Source organism: Rhyacophila brunnea, unplaced genomic scaffold, assembly GCF_057557595.1.
Source record: "Rhyacophila brunnea isolate RB1 unplaced genomic scaffold, BYU_Rbru_1.0 scaffold_6, whole genome shotgun sequence".
Taxonomy (NCBI): Eukaryota; Metazoa; Arthropoda; class Insecta; order Trichoptera; family Rhyacophilidae; genus Rhyacophila; species Rhyacophila brunnea.
The window spans coordinates 3,726,304-3,752,071 of record NW_028233276.1 but is presented as its reverse complement, the minus strand read 5'-3'; the positions used below and the strand labels follow the sequence as shown (position 1 = coordinate 3,752,071).

Genomic DNA, 25,768 nt, shown 5'->3' with positions numbered 1-25,768 from the left:
TTAATATGAGATTGGTGTTTCTGATAGTAAAAACTTAACGAATGGGTTAGCGAGATTTAAAATAGTAAAGCAAATCATGGTATACTTATGGCCTTTCCGCTTCATATATCTAATTAGTCAGCCAAATATGAAACTGCCGTAAAACGTATGAGATCATCGTGGAATTACTATTTTAATAGTGCGAAGCATTGTTTTTTCGAATCTTTCTCATTTTTATTAATTTATGTGAAAAAATAAAATGAATCAGCCACTTACACATGGGTATAAATCAAACTTTATTCAAACTCAGTTTATGTCTAATGTAGTTATTTGTTGTTAAAAGTATTTTTTTCTGTTATATTTTCGTTTTTATTTTATTTTCCATAAAAATTGATAAAAAAAAATCAATTCCGAAGGTTTCGGGATTATGTTTATCAATCCCGGGATTCATATCGGTATCGAAAATACCTCGGGATCCCGGGATTGGAATCCCTAGTTACATATATACGAACATCATTTTTCGAGCTTCGTCAGTCAAAAGTAGAGTAGGTACCTCTACGTTTTATAACTTTGCACTGTTTTTGCACACTTGACTATACTGATACGCCTTTTTGCCTGATTACGTCGCATAAAATTAAATCAAATGATTTTCACTCGTATAATATAAGTAGTAATAAATAAATAAATATATAATATATGTAAAAAAAAAAGTTTTTTTGATATTGCAACCATGAGTCCGAGAAAATTACTGTTGCCATTCACATCATAATATTTAGTTGAATGCGGTGCTTTAGCGCCTGTAAATGATTTGTTATTAAAAAAGAAATCATTTTGATATCACAAACTGTGGAGATTTAAGATTAAAATTGACCAAATTAGTACGTCGCAAAATACTCTTTACAGCTCACATCAAGCAGAAGGATCGCAACATTTTTACAACGTTTTTATTAGCTCGTATTCTTATTTGTCCGGTGGTTGTTTATCCAGTACAAATCTTGCAATCAATTTTTACTAACTTCCTGACATTTGAAACTTTTAGAATATATGAGAACACGATGCCAATGCATTCTTTTAATACTTTCAGCCATCTTTAAGTAGAATTGAATTCATTTTCAGTTAATGCTGTTTTGTATGAAAAGTTATTTAGGAAGAAATCCGTAATCCAATCCACTATTATTGGTTGCTAAGTGGGTGGTTCTAGCAACTAAATTATTAATATATACGTGCGTTACTATGGAAATCAAAATGACATTTCAGTATTCTATATTAAATTTGATTGTTTGTATTTTATTTACTTCAAATCAAGTACAAGTTTGAGGATATTGAGCATAATAATTCAACAGAAAATTTGAAAACGTTGTGTATAAAAAGTTATTTTTATCTTGTAATTATTCTTCTAAGTTGTAGGTACATATAATATACACTTATTTACGTGCCTAAGTTAAATTAATTAATTAAGTATTGCCCATTTTTTTTTGAAGCAATTCATTTTTTTCAGAATTTTTAGTTAACTGTGAAATTTTGATAGGGAGGGGGGAGGTTGGAGATTTTTGAAGTGGGGCATGGCACAAATAAGGTTGGGAAACACTGCAGTGTAGAGTGTAGAAAATCACACTGCCCTTAACCTTAGCGATATGTAGAGGGGGCCGCCATAGATCCTGGTCTGGAAGCCCGCTTCAGGGTGTGGGGCCCATAGGGGACACTCCCAAAGGATGTGATCAGCATCCTGCAATTCGCCACATAAGCAATTCGGAGATTCTATTAGGCCAAGCTGACAGAGTTTTGGAGGTAAAACCACCGTGTCCGGTTACTATGAACTAATTAATACCTAAGTGTTAATGTTTTAGTGTGCTCAAATTAATTTGAAAAGTAAATGAGTTCTTACTTGGATATTCAGTTGTCGTGTTGACTCCAGATTGAAAAATAGTACCCTCATGACTGGCTCTTCTCCTCGCACTGTTTCCTGAATTCCTCTCGTACACTTCTCGAAGAGTCTCCACATTCCCTCCATGACTCACGCAAAGTATCCCCGAACTGTCATTATATTCTATCATCCCCGTTCGGTCTTCATATTTATCGTCTGCCAGCCCGGCTTCCAGCATTGCAAGGTCATCGGCGAATCTTGGTCTTTCATATAGAAGTCCTGGTAATTTTACTTCTGCAATACTTTCTTCTGCATCTCTTCTCGTTCTGATCTCTCGTCCGAACTTGGAATATCTTCTTGTTTCACTTTCCACTGCTATTTTTCTAGCTAGATCATCGTAATAGTTCATCGTAACAATGGCTGCCAGCTTTATATATTGCAGCATACACAAAATTTTAATATCAACATTTTAACACGAAAGTCTCAAATTTTATAGAATTTTATTCTCATTGATTACATCGTGAAGTATCTAATTGATTATTAAATTACTTCAATTTTTCAAGATTTCTAATAGCTATATTGTTTTATTAAAATAATATGGGTACATTTATGTTTAAAATATAATATTTACGTATTATAGTAGCAGTAGTTAAGGGAACGGGGCAACTGGGCGCCACGACAGTTGGGCGTCGCACTGTCGAATGAAATAAATAGATATTCGTTGCGAGGAATTATTTTAATCAGTTTCTGTTAACTACTTAGTTGTTTAAATTTATTTTAACATAATGATTTTATGGCGGTTGAGAATTAGCATGCCTGAGGCTTTATATAAAAATATAAGAACTCTCTTCTCGTTGGAATATAAACATACTATGCACAATTAAATCATTATTTACGTATGCATATTTAAATTATAAACAAGTATTAAATAATAATTTGAATATAAATAAAAAGATTAAATGGTACTTACCTATAACTATTCACGAACGTCTATTTATTTTTGATTTTCATTTGATTAAGTTGCGCCCAGTTGTCCCGGCGCCGAATCGTCATAGACCCGTGGTTAAATACGGGATGGGCGAGCAGGGTAGTCCTCGGTCATAAAACTAGAGTTTGGTTGAATGTTTCGAGAACCGGTGACTGTTTAGTATTCAGAACCACAGGTTAACGAATCGTTTTTCAGAAGAATAATAAAAATACGTGGCAGCAAAGAACTAGAGACCTAGAAGAGTAGGGGAAGCTAAGGGAGGCTTTCATCCAACAGTGGATAGACCCCATGATGATGATGAATAGAAAGTAAAGTACTATGTTCGCCATATTATGTACCTTCAAAGAGTGTAAGGTTATATTAATATACTTTTTGTAGAGGAATATTTGTTAGGCATTCGTCTAACTCATTGTCACCTTGCACTAGATTAACTACACAATGAACGCTTGGTGTGACCCTCTTATACCTCTTTCACTTCAAAACACTTTAGAAATTATAAATTAATTATAGACTGTTTTATACCCACTTTATTGACATTGGAAAATTCGAGTCACTATTGACTGAAATACTATATTTTTTATGAAATATTGATATTTTTCTTGGAAAAAATAGTATTTTTGAATAGTGATAAATCGTGTTTGAATAATATATTATTTATACGAGCAATATCCACCATTGGGTAATGTGTGTTCACAGGAAATAATACAATTTACCTCGCTGACAATTTGACTGCATGCGATATAATAATATTTTGATTCCAGGATATTTTCCATTTCTTTGATTACTCTCTGGTTAGTGGATTATTCAGGAATACAAACAAAAAGTTATTGGTGTCACTATTTTAAGTACTTAATTAAATGTATAATATTAAGGCGATACTTCAGTGAAACGGCAAATAATTATCAACTATAGGCGCGACGGAATTTTGGACTCGCTGGCAGTCTGAGAGCGAACGTCGAGGTGTCAATACGTCAATTTGTTTCGTGATGGCGACGGGGGTATTAATTCTTAAATCGTGTAAAGATAACCAAAAACGTTACCCATTTACTTTAAAAAGAAAACATGTCAATGGATATATTATTATTGTTACTAATAGAACAATAAACAGAACATTAAATATACGCATGTTGGATTTATATGACAAATAAATTATATTTCGGTCGGCATACGTCATTTGCACCCGCGACCCGCAATCCGCGCATCGCCTAGCCACGATCTTTTTAGTTTAGACCATGCCTCAACTGAGGTATAGCCTTAAATGCGGTAACTATTAGGTAGTTATTGAAGATCCGACATGACAAACAAGAAGAAGATGACGTTTCCCTTCATTATCGACGTAGATTGGTATCATTTATACATATTTGCGACTTACAAAGTACACAGCTTGAAGTAGTAAAATAGGTAGTACATAATGTTTATAATGACCATTGTGTTGACTCTAAACTAATAAAGAATAAAAGGTTATGAAGCCTTGTATGTGAGTGCCTTCAATTATTACAAATCTTGGAATTCAAATAAGCCGCGAAGCCAAATTTACTCAGTCAACAATCAAACTGAAATGACAAAGTGGGTCAGCCAACTTGGTTTTTATGTTCACCGAAAAAACAATGAATATTTTGTTTATTCGCCTACTAAAGACGTCTATTTTAAATGGACAAAAAGAAAATCTATTTCAGGTAATTGCCCATGCCGTTTGTCATTTATTATTTAAAAAAACAATTATAGCGAGCATTGCCGGTGAAACATGAATAGTATTTTTAGATATCCTGCCTAATAATGTATATATATTTCAGGTAGTGAACTACGAACATTAATTATGTCTAATTAATAAACATAACGGATGTGACGTGTATTTGTAAATTCGGCATTTTCTTTCAATAAAATAGAATAAACAACATTTGATATAATAATATCTCATTATTACTAAATAAACAAATACCCTTAAACTCAGGGACAAATTAAAGAATGGGCGTTAAGGGCTACAACCCAGAGGCATACCGTGTCTAGAAACTTGTACGTATGCAGTTCGCCGTATTACACTTTAACGTGAAATATCGATGATTGGAAATATATAGCCGTATATTTAAGACGGTACTTCAGTGAAACGGCAAATAATTTTCAATTATAGGTGCGACGAAATTTTGGACTCGCTGGCAATCGGGGAGCGAACGTCGAGCTGTGAACACGTCAATTTGTTTCGTGATGGCGACGGGGGTATTAATTCTTAAATCGTGTAAAGATGACTAAAAAACGTTACCCATTTACTTGAAAAAGAAAAAATGTCAATTAATATGTTATTATTGTTACTAATAGAACAATAAACAGAACATTGAATGGACGCATGTTGGATTTATATGAAAAATTATATTTCGTTCGGCTCGCGTCATTTGCACAATCCGCGCATCGCCTAGCCACGATCTTTGTAGACCGCCCAACCTCTATGGGTCGTATAAAAGTATAAATATATAAAAAATTCATGTCTAAATAAATCACTGTTTTTATCGGTTTACACTATTTACAGTAAGCCAGCAGCAAACAAATTTTGAAGATAGCCGATATACTGGATTATTTGTTACGTTAGGTTAGGTTTTCTTGCTAGAATTCATGAATTTTGCTAAAATCAGATATGAAAATTGAATTTAATATTAATATTGAATCTAATAAAATTGGAGCCCGTATAGTATACGGTCATCTCTTTTAGATAGAAAGTTCACGATGAACTGTGCCACGGTGAAATGTTTTACGTACAATTTACATATAACCGAGGCATACGCCTGCTAAAGGGGTATTACGGGTATTACATATTTTTATTTCTTGCTGAAATACAATATAGTACCTACATCAAACAGCCGTCAAATTTAATAATAGAGGTCATAGAATACTGTCAAATAGGTCATAAAAATAAATTGTGTATACGACACTTCTTTCCTACCATTGTACGACTTCATATATCTAAATATATTTTATAAAAATATTAGCGAAAATAGTTCCTACTACGGATTTACTCAGCGGGGTTTTTGTTAAAAGTTTTGTTATCTGGATTTAATTTGATTATCTTTAGACTCAAGATTGCGAAGATACACGACGTTTAAAAGAAGAATTTGCTACTTTTATGAAAAATTGAGTGCCTCAACTGCGTCATTGGAAACCGCCACTGAAGCGTTTTCGAAATTGAGCTACTATTGGCGATCAGTTTTTGTATTTTAAATCAAAGTAGGTACTAATTACTTCAATTGCTAACCGACGTCACATATCACTCCAAGATTTTTTGCTGTAACTTAATTGAACTTGCTAATAATTTGTTTATATCTAACTATTTTTTTATTCAACGAATAATTCACAAGATTTAAGAATGTAACATTCTAATAATTGAACAAATTGAATACAAATAACTACAAGATAAAAAGAACTTTTTATATACAACGTTTTTAAATTTTCTGTTGAATCATATAAACTTGACTTGACTAGCTTAAACGATCAAAAAAAATTGTACTTGATAGAAATACTGAATAATGAAATGTCGTTCCATATTGATTTCCATAGTAACGCACGTATATATTATTTAATAATTTAGTTGCAAGGACCCCCTAACAACCAATAATGGTATTGAAATAACTTTTCATACAAAACAGAATTAACTAAAAATGAATTCAATTCTACTTAAATATGGCTAAAAGTATTAATTAATGCATTGGCATCGTGTTCTGATATATTCTAAAAGTTTAAAATGTCTAGCTAGTCGGGAAGTTCGTTGAAAATATATTGCACGATTTGTATCGGACAAACAACCACCGGACAAATAAGAATACGATCTAATAAAAACGTTGTAAAATAGAATCAATAAAATAATAAAATTGTTGTCAGCATTGTAAAAATAATATAATTGTGTTGAAAATTTTCACTTTCTGAAAATATTACTGGGGATAGCTCAGAGTACTGTCACATGGGAATACAAGACTTAATTCGACCCTGCTATAGCATTAATAATTAATATATTTCTTTCTGTTATAACGTGGTAATTAGGTAAGTATATATTAATTACAGAAACGTCAATGTCCAGTGTTATTTCTTTATTGGATAATCAATATTAATTATTATTCTAGATATGACAAAAGAAATACGTAATTTAAATTATTATATGTCTACGAATGGACGGGAGTTTACAATGTATGATTAAAATAAATACACAGTGTTGCGTGACTGGCTTGTATATCATGTCTCCTGGAAAATCTGTTCAGGTAGCCCTGCGAATGTCCGCTTCACCAGTCGGTCACGGATTTTAATGTCGCATCTGACAAAATTATATGTTATAGAAATTTGAATTTTTGTTTGAATTTCGAACATGGACTGGTTAGATAGGGTGGCCGCTTGGTCAATAACTATTTGTCTTTAAAAAAATGTTTAGAATCCTCTACAAGGGGTGACCTAGATCCAAACTGGATAATATATTTAATTTTAAGATACAATGCTACGATATCACCGAAATAATGTATTTTGGAAGATCTATTTAGGTGACTTGACTGGGAGAACAGTGAAATCGCTATTAAGGGCCCACATGCTCAGCGTAGGTCAAAATGGAGCTTTTATGATATTTTCAGAGCATAACCATAGACATTCCATAAATGTTGTAGATAATCTATTTATATAATTTTGAAGCCTTATTATCCTTTAAGTATATTTATTTTAAACATTTGATGACTGCATAAAGTATTTTTATTACATAACATAGTATTCTTTTAAACCTCTCGCTCTAATGTTTTAGAATATAGTCATATTTCAGTACATCCATGTGCAGTGGTGTTAAAATTTTTTAGTTTTATTAATTTTTAAACGCATTTACAAAACCATTAGTATAATTAATGTTAGCATTATATAGTTACATATTTACGATAAAAAAATATATTTTATAATCTTTGTGAACCAAAATTTGACAAGAATTAGGCATTTTATTATTCAAAAAATGGGCAAGATTGACACATTTGAAGATAATTCTAAGGATATTGATTATAAGCTATGTCTTTGACCATTCAAATGTGATAAACATTCTACGAATAATGTTTGTTTTATAATAATTATTGATCTAAGAATAAGGTAGTATTTCTTTTGAAATACGCCATTTCTATTGGCATTTCCCAGTGGCTAAGCTACAACATACGGCCGTAGCCATAAATTGACAAACGATAAATGAAGTAAGGAGTAAGATCATGGTAACGCGCGTGTATGAACATGTACCGTTTAAAAAAAAATTGGTTAGGTTAATACTTTATGCAGTCATCAAATGTTTAAAATAAATATAAAGGATAATAAGGCTTCAAAATTATATAAATAGATTATCTACAACGTTTAAGGAATGTCCAGGGTGATGCTCTGAAAATACCATAAAAACTCCATTTTGACCTACGCTGAGCATGTGGGCTGTTAACGGCGAAAACCTTGACGAATTTTCCTTTACTTGGGTAATAAGATTTTTACCTTCTTGTATTTTAATGTATTGCTATATTATTATAAACAATTTAATTTGATATATTCATTTTCAGTGAGTATTTTCCAATGATGAGTGCGAACAGTGCCAGAAAATACCGATTGGTGAAACCCGGGTCGCAAAAAATGACTCAAATGGAATAGTGTACAACTCAAATAAAAAAGAACCGGAACTGAACAATAAACCGGAAAAATCGTTATTTTTCTCGGAACGAAAACCGGAACGGAACCGAAAAAATATCGGTTTTTTTCAGTTCGGTACATGTAACCCTGATCTTACTCAGCTTACCCATTTCAGTTGATGTTCAGTTGTCGTGACGCATCTCAACATAATTCTCACAATGTATAATAATATATTATTTAAAAAATATGGCTACGAATGTGCGGTGCAGTATAACCATTGGTGCGTGGCGCCGGGCCATACACGTATCATAAAATGTTTTAAATGATGGTAGAAAATATTTTTTTAACACAAATAACAACATTTAAAAAATAATCACTCGGGGCTGAACCGAAAACCCGAAAAACCGTTATTTTTTCGGAACCTAACCGATAAGTATTTATTAAATTTTCTTAGTTGAACCGGATACAAAACAAATACGAAAAAGAATAACGATTCGAATCCCTGATTAAAATAAAACGTTTTTAACTTATCGTAGAACCTCTACGGCCTACGCCATCACGCAGCCTGTCTACGAAGGTCCCATTAAACTAGTAATAAATTAGGTAATTGATATTTTCCACCTTTCGTTATTGACAGAGTAGCTATTTAGCGTTATGATTTATTGATTGACGATACACGATGCTAAATGCAAGTATGAATTATTTTTAGTTCACTCTATGTTCGATACGCTACTGAACTTCTTCGCAAGTTCTGTGTAAGTATGATGTCATTCATGATAGCAGGTGCAGCTTTAAAAATAAGCTGATAGATATAAATAACATTTTTTCGATGACATTTATAATTCAGTAGGTATGAAAACATAACATTTTCTATTTTGGTAGAAGAAAATGATTAATAGGTTAATGTTATTCTATGAACGAGATTTTTAGATTGCGGCAATCGTGAATTCTCGTCTCGAGAATTCTAGACAGGCAATGAGAAAATTAACCATAACCATTAAGACCATAAACAAAAAAGCACCAATTTTATGGAAAGGCGTAAAACCACATGAGTAGTGAAATTAATATTTTCGTGCAATAAGCCAATACGAGTCTTAAAATTTGTGCATAAGTCAAATAAATGTTGATTATAAAATGTTATATTACTAAAACCATAATCACATAAGTTTTTTTTTTTTTTTTTTTCGACTTATACGAGGTATAAATGAGAACTCTGCCATTCTGGGCAGTGTTGACCTGTGTGTCCCTGATAACTATCTTAGAAATAGAGAACATCAGTTGTTTATTCTCCCAAGGTACAGAACCAACCTGCCACTGGTAATGCCAATTGGGAGAGTGATAACTATGTTCAACGAAATTGCTTCGGGTGTTGATATATTCCACCTACGTGAGGATGAGTATAGGTGGACGTTATTTTATAAATTTTTAAAATAGGGTCTGCTTAACTCATCCGGTGTATTTCCATGTACCTATATAATTAATATTTTTGTATGTACATATTTGTTTAATAACATATTATCTATCTCTTTTTTTTATGTCATGTTGTGAACGTCTTAAACTTATAATTTGTAATGTCCACAATATGTAAAAATAAATAAATTGAAATTGAAATTGAAGTTTTTATCTCTGAAATAGGACTAAGAAATAGATAAGTAAGTCAGAATTTTGTGATTATTCAAAAAATATTCATTAGTGTAGACTGATGACTTATTAGTCAGGTACTGGATGACAATTATTACTTTGTTTTTATTGCACTTTTCGTTCTGGTGTTTACACTATTTTTGATGTGTACCTACACAAAAACATTTCTGCTGAAATATGTAATTTACATATTGACTTATGAGGTTTTTCGCACAGAAATATTAATTAAAAAAAGAAAGTTGTCAATATGGAATCTGGGAAAAAATATTTCAAGTTGCAAACCGCCTTGATCTGAGATTTTTTACAACATCGACTGTGTAATTCTGAACTTCTAGGACCAACACTCCCAAACTTTCGACATATGTGTACCCCTTCTATAACTTTCGTAACTCTGAGTACCCCTCGTCAAAAAAAAAATTGCATACACTTTATAATGTTATAATGTACATATGTTTATTTTTTCCTTTTTTACTGCATAATCAAAATAATAATAAACGAAAAATAAATTATTATAAATAACATTCATTATAATCAATGAGTAGGATGAAATTGTTTATGTTGAGACGACAGATCATCGTAATTTGGTTATCTGGTTATTAATTTTAATCTGAGATGCGGTTCCACATCCAAAAGCCTGTTCCTTTTTTTGACTTAATGTCTACAAACGCTGAAAAAACAACTTCACATAGATATGAAGTCGGAAAAGGCAAGATATATTTCCCAAAGCCCGGTGCAGCGCGTACCCCCACCAAACTCTTCCCGTACTCCAGGGGGTACGCCTACCACACTTTGGGAAACACTGTTCTAGGTGCCCTATGTTATAACTTGTGACATGAAGTCACCCGACGACATGAAGAAATTGTGACGTAAATTCAATACACGCATCGAGGTGAGCCGCCCAATGCACACGGCTCACCATAGATATTATTATGCTGAAACACCTATTTGTGTATGGGGACAATGAATAACGACAGTTTTAGAGTAGCGTTAATTTCTCGAATGCTATTGACTCACTCCGGTAGTACGTCACAATAATGTCATATGACGACATGTCGACCGGGCGACTTCAACTCGCAAGTTACAACATAAGGCCCCTAGGTGATTCTCAATGGAAAAATGGAACCTTTTGGTTTATCAACTTTTTATCAAATTTTACAAGATTTAAGAGAAATAGGATAAAATCCTAATATGTATAGTATCCTGTGATTTATGAGTTAGATCATTAATTTATCAATAATCATGAAAGAAACATCTCTATTACTCAACCGATGATAATGGATTAGTGACAATCTTTAAAACGATAATTTAGGCGAACAGAACTTAGGTTTGTTTTTTATACTTACGAATAAATATTTTCCCCTATCCTACATAGCGGTCTGACACAATGTAGTTACGCTACTAGAAATATCCATTGTAATCAGACGAAAACTCTAATTCTTTGGCCTTACGCGCGAAATGACAAACGATACTATTTCAAGTCGGTTACCACCATTTTTTTGTTCACGTTTTTCTAAAATATCGTTGTCTAAGTACTTTCCCGTCGTACGTTTATTGATCAACTAACAAATCCAACTACGATTGTTTGTTTACAAAAGTGGAAGTTGATTGTAATATCGGTTATGTGTATTCATTGGTCGTTATTTTTATATTGTTATCCGAACTTCAAACATGGTTTTTTTATGTAATTTTATTTCGTTATTCGCCCTTTAAAATTATTTACTAATTTATTAAAAAAAAAAAAAAAAACATTCTATTTGAAGTACAAAATGTTTTTGGCGGTTTTTTGCAATTATTTCAAATACTTATTGACGGAATATAGAGTTACTTAACCGACATTCACCGAATCTGCATTAGTGGTTTAAATACTTTTTAAGCTTCGTTTACCAAGACTGAAAGTGTGTATTACAATAATGTTAATCTATATTGTTGGCTGTAAAATAATTCAACATACAAAAAAACATACAACCAATAAATGTCGATGAAACAACGTACATAGTTTTCCATTTTTTTTTGAAATTCTGAGTTAGTTCATTGACATTCTACTTAAATAAAATAATAATTATGTAGCAGTCATACAATTTCTAGAAAACAACAGAGGTTAAAGTTTCTGGAAAGCTAGATCTTTTTAATTATTAATTAAAAAAAATCAATCTACCTACGCTTTGAGCAAACAAATATTTTCCCATACAATCGTTAACGAAACTAAGAATCAATTATTTATTCCGGCAATTAGGGAAATTTAGGAGGGTACGTTTAAAAAAATAAACTAGTACCTGAGTATAGAGACTGAAGTTTCAAAAAATAAACGTTAATGAAAACTAGAGATGTTGAATGAAATCTTCATCTGGAGCCTAAATTAATATATTATGAAACTGAAGCATTGGTGATGATTCAATTACTTGCAACTCATTTCAGATTGCTGCCTCATTTGTAGAAAAAAAGACATTTGATTTTAAATTTATTCGGCAGATTTACACCGAGATGAAAAATACCTTTTTCATTATCATGACACACTTTCTAAATAATAAAATTTAACCATTTTTTTCAGACTCGACAATTTTTTACGCATTTTACTTGAAAAAATAACCAGATTAAAATGAGTTTGGACTACAATTTTAGAGAGTATCTTGACATTTTTGTAAATGTACCTTTAAATGGGGATTCCACAAAAAATAAGTTTCAGCGAATTTGTATGATAGCGGCGATTTTCTTTGACGCAGATGACGCAGTCGATTCGTAAGAGGTCTCGAAAAACTTCAATGCGGTCACGAAAGTATTAAATTATACGAAAATCTAAAAGAGATACGTAGGTTTTTCTGACGCCTACCTTATCGAGGGAATGGGACAATTGGGCACCGCACTGTCGAATGAAATAAATAGACTTTCGTTTCGACAGAAAGTAAACGAGGAATAGTTGTAATCAGTTTCTGTCTAATGTTTAATAGTTTAAATTCATTTCGTTCTTAACATAATGTTTTTTTTTATTGCGGATTGAGAACTATCATGCGTGAGGCTTTATATAAAAATAAAATAATTTTCTTCTCGTTAGAATTTAAATACATGCACAATTAAATCATTATTAATGTGTGCAATTTAAATTATCACCAAGTATTAAATAATAATATAAATCCTAATATTAAATACATATTTTTAAAGTTTTTTTAAAATTCACGAACGTCTATTTATTTTCAAATTTCATTCGATTGCGTGGCGCCTAGTTGTCTTGTCACCCAGTTGCCTTTACCTATAAACATTACCTAAAGTATAACAAAATCACTGTAACTGCTATGAAAAGGGTCTCTAGCATAACAACTTAAATATATACGTGTACACAATAAACGATGCAACACTTTTATGTGTCATCACTAGGCTTAGGATTTTTAGGTGCTAAAAATGAATAATAGATACCTAAAATATGTAGATATAATTGGAACATAATGTTATTAAAATTTCATAATTTTGTGCTAAAAACAAAAATATGTGCAAAAAAATTAAGTAAGTATTACAATAAATCATAATATATATTTTAACAGTTTAATTTATTATTTATTCACAAACAGAAAACTCTTTATTACAAATAAAATAATGGTTCAAATTTTCGAAAGTGAATCTTTGACGATTTGATCTTAGCAAATTTTTATACATGGAAAAACGTCTTTCCATTTCTACAGATGTTATTATTGCGTATGTAAATGAAACTATTTCTGAAGTAGAAAAAATTGAAATATCTGAGGCATCTGATGGATTTTCCAAAACAGCTTTAATATTCTGCAGCGTTTGAAGTCCAGTATTTTTATTTAAACCACTTATTTAATTATGTACTTATTTTTATTCCAATTGGTCCAGGAACATTTCTTATTTTAGCAGCAGTATTGTTTGAAATGGTAATTTGCTCCACTAGTGACTTTGTAGATGATTCTGAGTGTTTACCAGATGACCATAACTTGAAATGATGAATACCAATTCATTTTTTATGGAACGGTGTCCCATTATTTCTATTGCTATTGAAATAGAGTTGGAATCTTCCTTATCAAGCAACTACATAATTTCTTTTAATTATTCCAAATTCGCAGTACCTATAGTAATTTACTGCACTTAGCTAAGTTACCCACCACGGGTTGAGGGGGTAGTGACGCACACTTTGGCGAGAGCGGAGAGGCTGATTCAAAGATTTAAATTTTTGGATTTTTAAATTGAAAATTTGTGTTTAAATGTGAAAATGTGTGCTTAAACCTAGAATATGTAAAAATATGTAATTATTCATAAATATTTAAAAATAGGTGCTAACAAATAGGGCTTAAAAGTTTCAAAATTGTCTGAAACATTTTTGATATTTTGTTGTGGAGCCGCTCAAAACAATCCTAAGCCTAGTTATCACCGTCATTTCCAATAATCGTTTTCTAGTTACAAGATGTGATTTAAAAAAAAAACATCAATCTTTTACCAGGTAAGTATGCTGATAGTTGTCGTTTATGATTTTTTTTTATCATTGAAGGGCCCAAAAGCAGTGTCTTGGGCCTCCACGTCTCTAAACCCACCAATGTGCGTAGATACATTGAAAGATAGCGACTATCAACTCTTGTTTATAGTTGTTATCTTGCGAACAACGTGATTCATTTTATATCGACTTTTATAAAAGAATCTTATTAATTAATATAAATATTAATAATATATTAATTTATTATATTTTTTTATTAACATTTATTAATAGTAACCAAGAAATATCAAAAGAAAAGAATTATGAAAATTATTTGCCTACATTTTGGAAGTAGCTACCAATATTACACCTTATAGTCCAATGCATAAGACGCTGATTCCCGGTGAGGTTGCAATATAAATGTAGGAGATATTCTCAAAACCTGGGTGTGTTAACTTCTATTAATACACTAGTGGCGAGGGGTCGGGTTAGGCTGTTAAAACTCAACATAAATAGTTCACACTAAACTTTGTCAGTCATACTTATTTGTTTTCATAGAAATAGAAATATAAATTTCAGATGGTGCTGGTTAGTTTTTAAATTCAATACCCTGCCTAAACCAAACCAAAATAGTTCAGGTATGCTATGGACTACAAAAATAATGCACACATTTCAGTCACACTTATTAAATTTACATATTACAGATGTTGTTGGTTTGCTTTTTTAATTCATTGAGCCCTGTCTAAAAAAACCATAATTGATAAAAAAATATTTTTCTATCTATAAAATATCTAAAATGACGTATTCTTTAATGGCATAGTTTTAAATATTTTATAGATAAATGAATATTTTTTTAATATTATCTACTATGACTTAGATTAGGTAGGGTTTAATTGAATTTTAAAAACTAACAAATTCCATCTACACATTGTAGTTTTAGGTCAATGAACACAAATACGTTTGACTGACAAAGTTTAGTGTGCACTATTTATGTCGGATCCAGCCTATCTTTACCCTTCGTCACTGACTGTTTCATTATATACTACAGGGATTAGTTCTCATGGCCTATTGTAGTGTTAAAAATAATATAATATACCTAATATTTATCCAAGGTTAGTTTTAACTTCTATGCACTTCGAGTCAATGTTAATCTCGCTATAAACATTACGATCGAATAAAAGAAAATATTAAAACTGTATTGATTACTAAAAATCAGTGGTTCTCAATCAGAGTCGTCAAGTAATTGTGATATTAATAAATATAATAACATAACATATCTGTCAGATTGAAACTGTCTTTCAATGATCCACTAATTAATATTTGTATACACAACATAAAAGACTAGTGCGATGATAGCTATAAGCTTTAACAAAAAGTGCAAATATGAATAAATTTATAATACAGTATGTTGGTAGTACTGGTTCAACGAGTCAACCACCGAAAAAAAGACAAAAATAAATATTAAACGTCATAATCATGAGGATTATTTGAAGATGGGGGGGGGGGGCTTTCATGGATACAGACTACAGAATAGATTAATAAAAAGAATTCCGATAGGCTATATATACCTCAATACACTATATTTTGAAGCAGGGATTTGAATGTGTCAGTGTCTTATGAAGATGAACCACACATTATAAACGTGCAATAGTGTGTGTTGCAACCAATGACATTAATAATATGGACGAAGCATCTGAAAAAAATGACACTCACTTTTTTGTCGGGTCTGCCGAATGGCATAGTCTGTTCTACCGCCATTACAATAAAGGTGATATTGCTATAAATTCCCGATGCTTTTTGTTAGGTCTGCCGAATGGTTCGGTTCGAACGGGTTCACTCAAATGAACATTGACACTAGAAACAGTGTTCTAACGCCATTGCAATAAAGATGATATTGATATAAATTCCCGATGCGTGATATCGCATATTGGAAATTGCGTGACGTCTACCCATGCCCCCCACATCCTGAAACGGCCCCCCAAGTCCCTATCTACCGCTAAAGATAGAGGCAGTGTGACGCTCTACAGTAGCGTTTTCCAAATGGTGCAGGTGCGCGTTAAAATTAATTTTATTTTTAGTGTTTTTTTTTGTATATTTTAATACATCCATTATTATGGAGTTGTCGAGTATCGATACATAATTAAAAATTATATCATATAACCACATCATTTTAAATAATAACATTATTGAAGGAAAATAGCGCCGCAGGCGACTTTTTTACTATTACAGAGAATTTGTGATGTATGTTTATATCACTTATCTGGTCGACTCGACTCGCTGGGCCCTTCGTGAGTCTGGGCCCCCATGCTAGAGCCCTGTCAGCGCCCCCCTTTGTGGGGGCCATGCGACTACCTATACATGTGAGATTTTACTTGCTAGCTACTGTATTGAGTGCGTTGCCCATTAATAATGTCATTGGTTGCAACCTTCAAAAAACATTGCTATAAACTATAACCATTGATTCCTTGATAAATTCGTATTTCTAAATAAATGAAGTTTCTGGAGTTTTACATACTAAATTAACTATAATTAATCGCATAGAACACTACGTACATTTATTACAACTTATAATAATATAACAATACCCCCTAACTCTACTATAGAATGCCTAATGGTTACTCCAGAGGCATCATTAAACGTATTTAAAAACATTTTCTATAATACCATTAAATTTACTCTTACGGCCATTAACTAAAGTGTAAACGTTGATTATATTCAATTATTGTATTCTAAATAATGTCCAATACGCTGTAATGAAAAACCGTAAAAAATCATCATTTATTTCTTTTAAATGGCGGATAATAAGAATATTAAATACTAATAATTGAAGTGTCTTTATTGGCTAAACATGAATTTATTATGACACTAAAACCTAGTAACGACCAGCGTACATCTTACTCAGTGCTCGAATTGGATTGGAACGCACCAGAGCGCAGCTCCGGTTCGTGAAATTCTCAAGATTAGCGCTCCATCTCGTGGAAAAGTTAAAAATGGCGTTCGGTTCGGAAAGTATTATAAAAAATCATTATCTATTTTAATTTACATTTTTTAATAAAGTTCAATAAGAAGCTTGACATGTCATATACACCTATTTCTACAAACAATAATAGAATTTTGTATTATTTTGTTACAATTTTTTAGGCGATCTTACTTATAACATAAATTCTGATTAATGAGAATTCTGTACCATTCAATAGGACTTGGAATTAGTATTTCAGGATTCGCATGTGGATATTTATCTAATTAAACGATCGTAAATAGTACGTAAATTGACGCCCACGGTGGCCGCGCGGCATAAGCGTTGGACTACAAAGCCGTGGGTCCCAGGTTCGAATCCTGGGTCTGGCAAGTACAAAAATTGTTTTTCAATTTGTGTGCGTCAGGGTATGGACCTAATAGGTTGAGCAAGTGGCTGACATCCATTTCTCGTAAAAAACAAAATCTGTCAATACAAACCTCCACTCTGTGGAGGCCCATATGATCCTATCAGGATCGGACATGGTCGGAAAAAAAAATAGTAAAAAGCAGTGACGTCCCGCGGGGGTAGACAAACCATATAGTGCTTATATGATGCATATAAAGGAAAGAATAATAATATCATTTTTGACAGCATATTTCGAAAAAAATAGGTTTGTTTCCGCCTGCGGCACTGAAATACGTTACCTACGCTAATTTTGCAAATACCTGTGTATCAGATGTTTAAAGACTGTTATTGTATTTGTTTGTCTAAAGGCCGGTTCGGATTAATCGAGTAATTTAGTAACTAAACATGTATGATCAGACAAATTTAGTCGAGTAATTTGGTAAAATAATTTAGTCGAGTTTATCCATTTTATTCAAATTTTTTGGGCAAATAGCACTCCCACCACCTCACACTAACTACCAAACAAGCCATAAGACACGTCTGAACAGTGCTCTATTCATTTTGACACGTCACTTACTAATAATTAATGTACTGTGTACGGACACTTTTTAGTTACTAAATAATTTAGTGGTAACGAAATCATTGATCATTAAATCAAACTACTCGAGTAATCCGAGCTGGCCTGTAGGTAGGTAGGTAGATATATAACAAAAGAACTTATTTACAGACAATTATCAAGCGTTCCGGTTCATAAAATTTTCTATTTCGAACGCTGATCTTACCGCAAACATATTACACAATTATTAGTATGTGTAAACTTTTCTCGCTACACAAATGAAAGCACACAAACATTTCTTTGAAACTTATTGGCATGTCCACACCTGCATACCATGCAGTGGCGTCCCTAGACAAAATGCCGCCCTATTTTTTTTATACAGTATTTTTTATCATCATTTCATGACATCAATATCTAAGAAATGTGTTGTGGTGATACATTACTAACAAAATATATACCTACCACTAAATCTAATTTAAATACCATCTCTACTTCAATAGACAGTATTGCGAGTCCACGATTTAGGATACATTAAAAAATACACCTGACAACTTTCAACACCGCGAGTGACTGGCAAAAATAATCGGATAAATTAATTATTTAAGTATGTATCTACCTATAATTCAAATATAAATCGCAATTCTGCATGTGTTACGTCCAAGGTCAACGGAAGTAAACTGGACATCGCCAACCCGAAAAAAAATACAGTCCTGTTAAACCTTTTATGTTAATTATTAATACATTTTGTTTCCAATCAGTGAGGTGATGGAAAGATATTTCCGTTGTTACTAATCTTAGGTACCTATTTATATATAAACCTAATGATTTTTCTCGATTTGCCGCCCTTCGAGTAACTGCCGCCCCCAAGCGATGCTCAATCTGCCTACCCCCACAGGACGTCACTGACACGATGCTATCAAATTAAATGTAGTCTGTACATTTCACATCGCAAAAAAAATCGCGAAAATAACACTCCACGAAACTACGCATCGCTCCTTCTCATAATTGAGTTTTAAAAATCCCGTAAATATGGATACCCACTCTTGCTTATTTGTCAGTGTACGTGCACACGTTTTCCATCCCTGCGCATCAACTGTATACACAAGACTGCTAACGATCGATATCGGCGGTTATCGAGGGTAGTTTATCATAATTTTGTATTGAGGTATTATAATTATTGTTACAATATGTTAGCCGTCTAAACAGCCAAAACTGTCTATCTCGCTCTAAAAGATAGCACAGCCAAGAGAGGTGCTGTTAAAACATAGCACTTATTGTAACAATTATTACAACTAACTTATTGTAAAAATTATAATACTTCAATACAAACATATGAAAAACTACCATCGATGGCAGTCTTGTGTATAGAATAGATGCACTGGTGGAATACAAAAAAAACTTCGGCATATGTTTGTAAAAAGTTTTTATATAACTTTTACGGTTGTATACAATATTTATATACTTAATATATTATAATGGTTTGTATGTACTAAGCTTAATGCGATCCGAGCTTTACCTAATAGTGACTAACATCCGTTTCTCGTAAAAACAAAATTCTAATGATGTACTTAAATGTTTATCAGAACATGGCTCAAGAACACTCACTACACATAAAAAATATTGACACTTCTAAAATGTTACATCGTACTGACAAATGTTGATATTAGATTCTACGTGGTACTGCGCTAAATTATATTGGCCACTGCGTGAAAGAAATGTGAAAGCGGGACAGCATATTATAATATATTCAAGCTACATATGTGTCATTCTAATTCTAATCGAAAATAGCAGGTTTCAACATAATTTTGAGAAGGTATTATAAAAAATGATTATAGATACATTACATATTAGTTAAGCAAATGGCTACTTCATTTTATTTCTTAACTTGTGTTGCATCAAAACATGAATTAATTAAACCCATTAGGTATACATTATCATTACATTACAAGTAATAATATTATAAAAATATTCGTAATCACAAAAATGATTATTTTCGCATCATAATTTATAGACAACTCTGATTATCCTTAGACAGGGCCGCCGCTGGGGGAGTGAAGCTTGTGATTTCTCGACATTTTTCATTTCTCGAGATTCAAGATTTCTCGAAAATCAAGCATATTCGTTTTCTCGAGAATTTGAGATTAATTTTTCGATTAGATTTTTTACCGAGAAACTCATTGATGATTTATCGATAAATAAGAATTATGGAAATTTCGGAAATTAATTTGCCTTTTCTGATTATTTCTCGAGAAATCTCGAGACAAGACCTGGGAGTACAGCCGCCTATTTGCGGAAACCAAATTATTTTGATATCGATTTGTTTAATATTAGTAATTATTTACACCTTACAGGTCCAAGACTGACTTTTTTTACATAACGTCAGCTGATTGCAGAACTACTTACAATTACTAATAACTTAGAGTTAAAAGTTTCAAATGTCTAGCTAGTCGGGAAGTTAGTTAAAAATCGATTATTGCAAGATTTGTATTGGACAAACAAGAAAAATTTGTACTGGACAAACAAGAATACGAGTTAATAAAAACGTGGTAAAAATTAGATAATACAATGGTTTATAATGTAATATGTATATATTAGATATATATATATATATATATACGCAAATAATATAAACTTGTGAGGTTTTACTAAATTATTTGTGCTCCGTATTTTTTCATACTAGACATTGTTTAAAAACATAATATGATTCATTTAAAAAGTCTCCAGAAAACCTTGTAAGCCAAAGTTGAGTAGGTACATCTACCTATATCCTACCCCACTCGGTCCGAGATTTTTACTCAGATTTTCCTAATAGCTATTTTTTTTTTTTTGAAGAAGTTTCAATTATTAATGTATTACCTAAATATTTTGAATGCAATAAAACAATACATTTAGAAATTTTTGATTTTATGATTACTTGGTTACGTTACAATATATTATGTATTGTTTGTTTTATTAAAACAGTTATTGTGTTGATCATAAAAAAATAACTTAAAACACATGCAATCCATATTTAATGCCAAAAGTCAATCTCATCGATTTTATAAATTAATTATGTTGACGGTCGCGGAAAAAATGTACTATTTTTATATTATATTGTAATATTTATAATGTAGATATACCTACATTTTAATTTTGTATAAGTAAGTGTATTTAATTGAGATATTTATATCGTAATAGAATCGTATCTATTTTATTTGTTAATATTTCACTGGATACGTACCTACATGTCAACTGATTTATGTGAGTTACTTTTAAAAACTATATCTCAACAAATAATATAAAAACTCTATTGGTGTTAAAACGGCTCAAAGTTTATCGAATTAATATCACAACACAATTACTAGTACGTATTCGAGAAAATAATATAAATCACATTTCAACACCGAGAAATTGTTTTGTTATGCAGGATTTTAGATTAACACGTTATCATTTTTTCCGGAGATTTTCATGAAAAATCCTTTCCGACCGACGGGCGATCGCCTACTGGCCGCATTTTGTAAACTTGGAATGTAAAATGGCGACCGGGTCACGTGACGGGGGAAATTATGACTGAAACGTCACGTGACGTCACGGTGAAAAATCCTTGCAATGAAAACCATAATAATAATGTATCCACATATAGGGAGGTTAAGCCAGCTGCGTACATATGTATATATGCGTATACCTAATAATATATAAATACGTTGATTGAAAAACTCGCAACTGCCAATAGTTGAGTTTTTAAAAGTGTTTTTCATGTTATATATTAATATTACATATATATACATTATATTTATAAAAAAAGCATATGCTTATAAATCAAATAGGTAGACATCATAATAATTGTGTTTTATGTGATCTGTGGATATCTCTGCTATCTCATCGTGTTATTTATGTCATGACACCTATAGTTTTCTTTTAATAGTTGAGTATTGAGATTATTAATTAATAGTGTATTTATGATTAAAAGTAAGTTTATATTTAAAAAATAATAAGGAAAATTATTTTGTTTACATGTTGTATAATAATCTAATATATAAAAATCAATATTTGTTTGTTGGTTTGTTTGTTTGTTTTTTCGTATTTTATGCGCTGCCATACCGTTCATCCGATTGCGATAAAACTTTGTCAACTTATTGCTTGCACTTGCGCCAAGAGTATAGGCTATATTTTATATATAAAAATGAATGTCTGTTTGTCTGTCTGTCTGTCTGTCCCGTATGCGTTCCTATATCATTCATCCGATTGCGATGAAATTTTGGTAAGTGGTTGTATGCACACCCGCGAAGGTTTCTGAATTACAAAAATCATCATCATCTTCTTCTTCATTCTATTTTCTTTTATTCGTATGGTTCCTACATCATTCATCCGATTGCAACGAAACTTTCGTCAGTTGTTGTACGCACACCCGCAAAGGTTTCTGAATTAGAAAAACCATATTCTTCTTCTTCATTATATCTTCTTTTATTCGTATGGTTCATATACCATCCATCCGATTGCGATGAAACCTTCATCAGTTGTTATGGTAACACCCGCAAAGGTTTCTGAATTAGTACAACCATCCTTTTCTTCTTCTTCTTCATTCTATCTTCTTTTATTCGTATGGTCCCTATACCATTCATCCGATTGCAATGATACCTTCGTGAGTTGTTGTGGTAACACCCGCAAAGGTTTCTGAATTAGTACAATCATCTTCTTCTTCTTCTTCATTCTATCTTCTTTTATTCGTATGGTCCCTATACCATTCATCCGATTGCGATGAAACCTTCGTCAGTTGTTGTGGTAACATCCGCAAAGGTTTCTGAATTAGTACAACCATCTTCTTCTTCTTCTATTCTATATTCTTCTATTCGTATGATTTCCTATTCCATTCATCCGATTGCAATAAAATTTTCATCAGTAATTGTGCAAACACCCGCGAAGGTTTCTGAATTAGTACAACCATCTTCTTCTTCTTCTTCTATTCTATCTTCTCTTATTCTATCTTCTTCTATTCGTATGCGTTTCTATACCATTCATCCGATTGCAATGAAATTTTGGATCAAGTGTTGTGCTCACGCCCGCAAAGGTTTCTGAATTGATACAACTATTTTCTTCTTCTTTTTCTTCTATTCTATAGTCTTATATTCGTATGCGTTCTTATACCATTCATCCGATTGCGATGAAATTTGACCAGTTGTTGTGCGCACGCCCGCGAAGGTTTCTGAATTAGCACAACCATCTTCTTCTTCTTCTATTCGTATGCGTTCCTATACCATTCATCCGATTGCAATGAAATTTTGATCAAGTGTTGTGCGCACGCCCGCGAAGGTTTCTGAATTAGCACAATCATCTTCTTCTTCTTCTATTCGTATGCGTTCCTATACCATTCATCCGATTGCAATGAAATTTTGATCAAGTGTTGTGCTCACGCCCGCAAAGGTTTCTGAATTGATACAACCTTAGACTATAGATCAGTGGCGAAGGGTGGAGGTAGGCTGTTAAGATTCGCTATAAATAGTGCACACTAAACTTTGTTAGGCATATGTATTTGTTTTTATTGAACTAAGACTACAATTTACAGATGGTGTTAGTTAGTTTTTAAAAATCAATTAAACCCTGCCTAAACGAAACCATAATAGATTTGGTCTAATTTGGGCGATACGACAAAATTGTGCACACTTTTTCATTCATAGTTATTTGTTTTCGTTGGATTAAAACTACATATTAGACATATTGTTGGTTCATTTTTTTAATTCATTAAGCCCTGCGTAAACCAAACTAGAATAAATAAAAAATATTATTCTATCTATAAAATACTCAAAGTTATGTATGATTTAATTGCATAATTTTAGATATTTTATAGATAGACATGTATTTTTCAACTATTATCTATTATGGCTTGGTTTCTCAGGGTTTAATTGAATTTTAAAATCTAACCAACACTATCTGTAAATTGTAGTCTTATTTCAATGAAAACAAATATGTATGTCTGAAAAAGTTTAATGTACACTATTTATGGCGGATCTTAACAGCCTACCTCTACCCTTCGCCACTATTAGATACATATAGACGCCACCCGTTGCATTGCTAAATGAAGCCGCGTGCCTTGCGTTCGGTTTGTGAGCGAGCGAACGCATTCGTCTACAAATGTTCGAGACCATAGACCATTTCGGTAGTGCTCGCCCAAAGTGCTCGCACTAGACGCTCAGAATTAAAATATAATTTTCTATTTTTTTACGTTATATAGTATTTTTAAGCGGTCAAAATGCAACCATTAGATAAAGATATCCATAATTTAAGTTATTTTAAAGAAACACTAGGTCACTGATATTAAAATATATAACAAAATACAAATAAATTATCACGAACATGTATCAACTTACTTATGAAACGTAATACCATCTTCTTGCTTATCAGTACGGCTACCACATTTTAAGACAACGCACAGAACCATCTTTTCTACTTAATTAACCAAAAATATTTACCACTGACTTTATGTTTAACACAAAAAATATCAATTTTAGCAACACGAGCTCGCAAGTTATCGACGCTATGTGAAGCGTTTCGCCCCGATTTGATGGCGATACTTTTGGAAACTGGCTTGTAGCTAGTAGACCTTTTATCTTACTCTAGCGCGTGTCGCAGAGATTGTAAGGGTGCCGAATACTTTCTCACTCGCACTCATGCATCGTTTTTGTTCAGGCCTTGGATACAACCATTTTCTCCTTCTTTTTCTTCTATTCTATCTTCTTCTATTCGTATGCGTTCTTATACCATTCATACGATTGCGATGAAATTTTGACCAGTAGTACAACCATCGTCTTTCTCTTCTATTCGTATGCATTCCTATATCATTAACCCGATCATAATGAAACTTTGGTGAGTTGTCGTGCACATGCCCACGAATATTTCTGAATTAGAAAATCATCTACTTCTTCTATTCGTATGCGTTCCTATACCATTCATCTGATTGCGATGAGACTTTTGTCAGTTGGTGTGCGCACACCTGCGAAGGTTTCTGAATTAGTATTATATAAAATACAAAGTTTGTTGTTTGTTTGTTCCAACCAATTTTGATTTTTTTTTACTACATATTAATAACGTTTTCATATTTTGGATTCGATTTTAATTTAGTGTTCTTTTGTTTTACCTTTACTCCTATTAGAATTATTTTTATATTGCCATATTGTATTACACAGATATTTTAATATTAAAAAAATAATTACCTCTTATTATTTTTTAAAGATAAATATAACCACGAAGCGACCCTGTGCGAAGCCGGGTACTTCAGCTAGTATCATATGAAAATGGTGTAAATAATAAATCTATTCTGTGTATTGCCAATGTGTCAGAAATATCAACCAAATAGGACCTCAGACTCTGGTGATTTGGGT

The 25,768-nt window shown here is 32.1% G+C and overlaps 1 protein-coding gene and 1 long non-coding RNA gene across 6 annotated transcripts in view; one reads left to right on the top strand and one right to left on the bottom strand.

Moving 5' to 3' along the window:
- Positions 1 to 21,898, bottom strand: part of LOC147065110 (anoctamin-4) — a 69,323-nt gene extending 47,425 nt beyond the window's left edge. For 2 of the 5 annotated variants that reach the window (XM_085956298.1, XM_085956302.1), the window contains exon 1: positions 1,865 to 2,414. In XM_085956298.1, coding sequence (XP_085812424.1) covers positions 1,865 to 2,288 — 424 coding nt within the window. In that variant the 5' untranslated portion in view covers positions 2,289 to 2,414. Of the gene's footprint in view, positions 1 to 1,864; positions 2,415 to 21,637 lie in introns of those variants that run through there. The other 3 variants (XM_085956300.1, XM_085956299.1, XM_085956301.1) reach the window with 3 other exon arrangements.
- The window catches only part of LOC147065109 (uncharacterized), a 459,822-nt gene that overhangs the window by 401,582 nt on the left and 32,472 nt on the right, over positions 1 to 25,768 (top strand). The window lies entirely within an intron of this gene.